This window comes from Leptopilina heterotoma, unplaced genomic scaffold (genome assembly GCF_015476425.1).
Source record: "Leptopilina heterotoma isolate Lh14 unplaced genomic scaffold, ASM1547642v1 Lhet_254, whole genome shotgun sequence".
NCBI classification, from domain to species: Eukaryota; Metazoa; Arthropoda; class Insecta; order Hymenoptera; family Figitidae; genus Leptopilina; species Leptopilina heterotoma.
Window position 1 is genome coordinate 76,830 of NW_025110967.1, and position 7,464 is coordinate 84,293.

A 7,464-nucleotide genomic window follows, 5' to 3' on the forward strand; every position below is an offset into this window, starting at 1 on the left:
GTTAATAAATAAATATAACAAGAATAGTATCGTGAGACTAATATCTCTCAGTGAGAAAAAAGCAAAAAAATGTCATTTCATAGAAAAATTGAAAAAAGTATGTAGTTAACCAGAATCATGTTTATACTAAACGAAACGATTTTGTTCTAAAAATAAATTGCGAAATGAATGTCAACGTTTCTTTTTCTAGAATATTTTGCAATTGTAATCTTTGTCTTAGGGGAACGTTAATGGTGTGTATTTTTTATGTTAAAAATAAAGAAAAAGGGAGAAGCAATCACGAAAAAGAAAATTATAAGAAAGGATAACTAAACAAGAAATTTATTGTCCAACATTGAAAAATTGGAAGAATAAATATTCTTTATGAATCGCAATTATGTTTACGCGGAATAGAAAAAAAATTTGTTTACATTTTTCTAAAGTACTTCTCCTTTTTTACACTTCCATATCCCTTTAAACAGTAGTAAAATATATTATCTATTAATAGAGAATTGTAACTAATCAGTCTTAAATAATTATAATTAACACTCTTTCTATATAACGATGAAGTAGATGCGAAAAGCATTCTAGAAAAAGAGACTACGATAATTTTTAAATTAACCAAGAATATTATCGTGAGCTTATTGTCCCTTAATGTATGCATGTAGTAATTATAATCATGTTTCTACTAAATAAAAAGATTTTGTTTCTACTAACAAAAATTTGTAATAAAAATCATGGTCTCTTTTTCTAGAATGCTTTTTACTCCTTTGTCTTAAGAAGAAACTATGATCTTCATCTTGAAGTGGAAGGCTGCTCAAAATCTGTCAGTGGTCGTTTATAATCTTTATAACCAGCCAGTAGTTGTCCCAAAGGCATAATTTTGTCCTCTATGACTTTAATGTCGTTGAAGTTGTTGATTTGCAAATAGAATCGCAATCCTGTTAAATAAATAATTTTAAAATTAAATTTTAGGAATTTTTTTCAAATTCCAGGTTATTTGCAAGAATTACAAGATCAGTAAAAACCCTGCATATGATTATAATTAAGGGGAGAGTCCGGTTCTTATGCACGTACCTACCTATTTTGAAGAATTTATTTTAGTGAAATTCATTTTAATATTTTTAATTTTTTACATATTAATACTCAAAATGTTAAACTAAATCAGGGTGTCTATTATTTTTATTCAACAAAAGTCTCGGTTATTTCCCGACTTTGTCCTAATTCTTTTTTGTTTTTTTCTTATCAAATTTAAAAATATTTGATTTCAAACATAAATAAATCTACAAAAGGTTTCCAAAATTTTTATTAGAGTTTTTATGAATAATTAAATAATGGTTTTTAATAATTTTAGTTAAAAATTTGGAAAATAATTGAATTAAACAAAAAATGTTTCCAATTTTTAAAAATAATCTTTTCTGTTTATAATAAAAATTGAAAATTCGATTAACGGTGTTCGAGGGTCTCTTAAATTTCTCGATAATGTGCGACTAACAGTTATCACCCAACAAATACGGCACTGACCGGTTTAAATGACGTGAAATTGGTAAACATTTATTTTCTAACAAATTTTTCTCTGTTTACAAGCAGTTTTTACTAAATGTGACAACGTACATTTGTTAGAAATGTTTTTAATTGTCTGAAATCAAAAGATTTTGTCAATCCATATAGAAACGCGGTTGCAGCATTGGAATTACCATAGCAATGAATTGCGAATTATTTTGACAGCTGAGTCTTTACGCTCCCTAAATGCAACCGCGTTTTTGAATAGATTAACAAAATCTTTTGAATTCAGAATATTAAAAACATTTCTGCAAAGAATTTTAATACTTTTGAAACTAAATGATTTGCTTTTTTAGACTTTTATGGAAATATATTACAATAGTAGAAAATTCCTAGCCTATTCCCGGTCACATTTAGTTTTCTGATAATTCCCAGCTATTTCTTTCTATATTTCTTATAGTTAATGGCGAAAAACTGAACTGAACTTCTTTGTTATTAACAATAAAAAATATAGAAAGAAATTTTTTTATTTAGTTTAATATATGTGTAATAATATGTAAAAATTTCAAAGTATTTAAATTAATTACACTATGAAAAAAAATTCTTCAATACACTTGCAAAAGACCCAGACTGCCCCCTTAATAAAAAAAATTACCTTGATGTTCCACGGTTCCAGTTATTTCAACCTTTTGCCCTTTCTGGTAATTGGGAAGTTCAAGAATGCTGGCTACTCTCACTTCTAATTTATTTGTGCCGTCAGTGATGGAACCGCAACCAAATGTGCCCACTTGAGAACCAAAGCAAAGTCGTTGTTCGACAAATACTGTCCTGAGATATCCTACGATCTCTATAAAAAAAGTAATATATGTATAAAATTTTATAGGAAATTAAGTTTGGTTTGATTCACACGTGAGACGATTCAAAGAAAACCACTTTACGGAAATTCCATAAACTTTTAAGAATAATGAAATATTTCGAGCAATTCCTGTAAAATTGAATTAAATTAAAAATAATTATGAAACTATTACCAAATCCAATTAAAGTTGGTATCAGTTTAACAGATTTTTAAATGTTATCAAAAACTCTTCATAAATATGAAATGTGAAATATTTGCAGAAATTTCGTACAGAAATTCTTTACGGAATTTCCGTAGAGTGGTTTCTGTAGAGTCGTTTCCGTAAAATCGTTTCACGTGGGTTATATTGATTTAATTGAAATTAAAAACATTCGTAAACAAAAAAGCCAGAAAAACATCGAAAATCTATCATTTTGAATAATAATTTTTTTTAATAATTAATTTTGCTTTCATAAAATTTTTAAAAATGCTTTAAACTTTTTCTTTTTATAGGAATTTTATAGGAAACATTCTCAGAAAAATTTTGTTTTAATTTTATCAAAAATATTAATTTGAGTTTGATATTGCAGTAATTATATATAAATAAAATCTTATTATCTACTTACTAATTTTTGTTCCAAGTTCGCAGTGAACTACATTAGGTAGAACAATTGTATCGACTAAATCATCCTCTTCAATGGCTTCTAAATGCTGTCCGAAACATTCAATAGCAGTAGTTGCAAAAAGTTGAAGTTCGAAATGACAATTTCCTTTATTGTACTCCTCTTTTGATGGAACTCTCGCCCAAGCTCCGTCGATATGTAAAATCTGTAATATGTTTATATTAGAGATAAAATCCCTGAAGTGCCATAGCAAAATTTTAAATTTACTAACATTTAAGTAGTAAAAATTTGAATAGCTACATTTTCAAGGAATTCGATAAAAATTGTATTTAAAATAATTAAAATTGTGTAATGAGTTATTATTTATTTTAAATAATTAAATTCTTGTGAAAATTATTTAAAATAATTAAAATTGTGTAATGAGTTATTATTTATTTTAAATAATTAAATTCTTGTGAAAATTTTATAATATTAATAAACATACGTTATTCACTAACACTTCTCTTTCTATGGCATCGATGTCTGCAGCACCCCAAGCGCAGCACTGTATCTTTTTCCCTGCTCCATTCGAAAGTATAAATTTAAAAAACTCCGAATTCCCAGTATTCCTTTGAGGAGAAAATTGTTGGACGTATCCAATGATTTCACTAAAAAATTAAAGAAACTAAATTTCAAAAAATTTTTCTTAAAAGGTTTAAAAAAAGAAAAATAATTTTAAGAAAAGAAAATATATGACGATCCATGTAAAAAGGCACTTAACGTGACATCTGATTTTATGTTGTTCGCAATCATCGGATTTTAAATACAACAAAGAGATAAGATAATAAGATTTAACGTTATATAACACTTCTCATAAAGCGTCACATATTTGCAGCTAAACGTCATCAAATTTGAAATAAATTATTTTCAATCAAAATTATTTATTAAATAACAATTATGTTAACATTTAAAATTTTTATTATTATAAATTTCTTTAATTAGCACCGACCCAATGGGACATTTACAACTGGCGGAGTACTGCACCAGCACTGGCAGCTACGCTGACAGACAGCACTGGCATAACTCTGGGATGATAACGCTGTCTAACGCTGGCGAAGTACTGCCTGCCAGTGCTGCCAGACAGCGCTGTCGCAGCACTGGACCAGTGCTGGCTAAGAATATTGCCGCAATAAATGCCGTATTGTTATTAATTAGTCGTAAATTAATAATTAAACATAATTTAACAACAAAATGGTAAATAATATTAATAAATAGTTACTATTCATAAAATGTTTCTCTTCTTAAAGAAATTGTATTAAAGATGGAGACTAACAATGGATATAGTAAATGAAGTAGAAAAGAATTGTTTATAACATTTAAAAATTAAATAATAAACAATTACAGTAAGTGTGCATTAGATTTTCATATTTTAGTACCTTACGATTGGAATCTAGAAATATCGCAAACCTATGAAAATAAACAAAATTGCTGACGAGGGGAATCGAACCTACGGACTAACAGACTAACGCTCTAACCACTATGCTAACGACACATGTGTACAGTAAAGTATTAGTATCTCAGTATCATTCAGACATACAATTTTTGAGTCAAAGATGAGAAAAAAATAGGGATACGTTAGAAATAATAAATTGAAATAAAATAAATTAAACTAAATTTTTAATAATTAAATTAAATTACTTTACTTATTGCATTTAACATTTTACGTAATTCTTAAATTACGTGGTAATTTTTTAATATTTTTTTATTCATAGTAAGAAGTATAATAGTATTTTAATAGGAACCAAATTATTATTGAGATTAAAGTTTAAATTTTGTTTATAATTTTAATTTGTTTAAATAATTTATTATTTACAAAATTAGACAATTATGTTAAATTATTATTAAATTTAATAAAAATAAAAAATAAACAACTGAATTAATTAATATCAAATATTAATTTTTTCAATAAATTTATATTTATGAACATTCATAAACTTTTTTTATAAGTTTTTTCAAGTTTATGTCAAAAAAGCAATGTTGGCAAAGAGCGTCGTGAACAATTTTTCTATACTCAGCCAGCACTTGCCGCCGTGGCTTGTCCAAGCTTTGGCGAAACAAAAATTCTGTACTGCGCCAGCACTAATTGTCGAGGCTCGGCTAGACTTTATGTAAAATTCCCTTTTATTCCCTGATCACAGCACTCGATGCTTTAAAAAAATTTAATTTATATATCTGAAGAACACCATTAAAATTATTACAATTCATTGTAATTAAGCAACAAGTTTCAGATAAGACATTTTTGAAAATAATTATATATATATTTAAAGATTTTTAATAAAACATTTTGTAAATCTAATTAACTAAATTAAAATGAATTGGAATACAAAATTCAAAAAAGAAAAAATTGTGATTTATTTTATTATATAGTATCTATAAATTTAAAAAATTATACTAAAAAAATTATTTTTATAAAAAAGATAATTTTATGAATTTAGAAAATTCGCGTCATATTAAAATATAATCGGAAGAAACATTCAATAACAAGTTGAAATTTTCTGAGTCTGAGAATTATTTGTATATTCCCAGATTTGCTTAGAAGTTTTTTTTATTTATATTAATTGTATAAAATTTGTTTAAACATCATCTTTTGTTGGTTGTTAAATTTTTTGTATTTTATTGAGTCAAACAGCGACGTTTCAATGACAATTTTCTAAAATTTTTAATGGTTTCTTTAATTTAACAATTTTAATGGCAACAATTTTCACTAACATTCTCTTGACATCTGAATAACCTGAATTATATTTCGAACACGATACTTTTAAAAAATTTTATTAAAAGCTTTATAAGGAAATCTGTCACAAACTTAAATGAGCTGTAATTAATAGAAAATTTGTATAATAAATTATATTTCAACTTACATAGTCCTGTCCCCAAATTCGACAGCGTCTATTGCCTCAGAGGAAGTAAAAATTGCTTCTTCCATTCTAAGAATGTTCACAATCTACAAATGAAATTTCATATGTAAATTAATAAGAAGCAACACGTTTATATTATATTTAGATATTAATATTATAAGTAATATATTTATCAACCTTAATCTTATTAATAAATGAAATTAGTAAATGTTAAAATTATCAGCAAAAAAATGTGCTGCGTAATATAATAGAATTCGCTGATTACGATTCTAATAAAAATTTACGAGAAACAAGATTCAAGCAAATCTGTGTGATTTTTTCTTCCGCCAAATTGGATCCGCCATTCTGAATTTTGAAAATTTAGCAAATTTGATATTTGTTATCAGCGATCTACAGTGAGATAGGTAGCAAATCTAGGCGGACAAAATAAATTATTCAGTTGTTTTTGAATAGATTTCTATAAAACTTGATAACTAAGAATTTTCGAGGTCGCTGATAATTACTAATCTGAATTTTTCAAAAACATAATGGATTTTCTTGAAACTGGGCACTTATGGGTTTTTGAGGTTTGCTGATTACAAATGTGAAATTAGTTTTTCAAAATTCAAATAGGCGGATTAACTTTGAGAAATATGATAGATTTTCTTCAAAATTGGTATCTAAAGGCTTCCGTTGTCGCTGATAACGAATTTAAAGTTAGTTTTCACATTTTTAAAATGTCGAATCCCATATGAGAAACAAATTTTAAAAAGCATGGCTGATAGTCCGATTCATTTCTTAAAGAGTAATAAATATAACCTTAACCATAATATAATCTTTAAAGTCAAATATTTAGTCAATAAGTAATTTATTTTTATTTTTTAATTATTCAAAAACTAAAATTGATATATTTAAAACAAGTTTGTTTGTCAAATTAAAACATTATTTTTAAACGACAATATATTGTTACAAATAATTAAATAATTGCAAAATGTTATATTAAATTTATTTAATTGTAACAGAAAATATTATTCTTTTTATTTTAATTAAGTATAAATGATAAAAAAAATTGAAAGTACTCCTATCTAGCGTGTGCTGCGAGCGCAATCTAATTGTCGGCAAAGTCTCATTATGCAGAACAACACGTATAGAAAAGTGACAGATGAACTTCGATACACTTTCAACATTAATAATTCCTTAAAAATAAGCTAATTTAGATAAACTACTGGATAAATGGAATCTTGGATTATCCATTTATTCATTCCAATAGTTGTTTTTACTGTTTTTCATGTATTTCATTCAATTTTTCACCTAAAGCCAGATATCTATGCAACTGCTAAAAACAAGATGACAAAGAGTTGACTAGTCGTTGTAGTCGGAACAGGCCGATTTTTGGCGGCAATTTAAAAAAAATTATTATTTTTATTATTTATAAATATTTATTAATTATTAAATATTAATTATTATTAAGTTTGACTAATATTAATAAATAATTAATAAATATTTATAAATAATAAAAATAATATCATCTTTTTTTTAAATTGACGCCAAAAATCGGCCTATTCCGACTACAGCGCCTAGTCAAATCTTTGCCATCGTATTTGTCACATCCTAGGTTCAACGGAAATAACTTTCCGTTAGATCTGCGTGA

At 26.1% G+C, this 7,464-nt stretch overlaps 1 protein-coding gene across 1 annotated transcript; it reads right to left on the bottom strand.

Annotated features, from left to right (window-relative positions):
- Positions 1-774: 774 nt before the first annotated feature.
- Positions 775-5,960, bottom strand: LOC122503282. The gene is made up of 5 exons (XM_043613756.1): positions 5,838-5,960; positions 3,425-3,587; positions 2,944-3,145; positions 2,138-2,329; positions 775-920 (listed from the first exon to the last, which is right to left on the bottom strand). Exons 1-5 carry the CDS (start codon positions 5,900-5,902, stop codon positions 775-777), a joined length of 768 nt encoding a protein of 255 aa, XP_043469691.1. The 5' UTR covers positions 5,903-5,960.
- Positions 5,961-7,464: the final 1,504 nt, after the last annotated feature.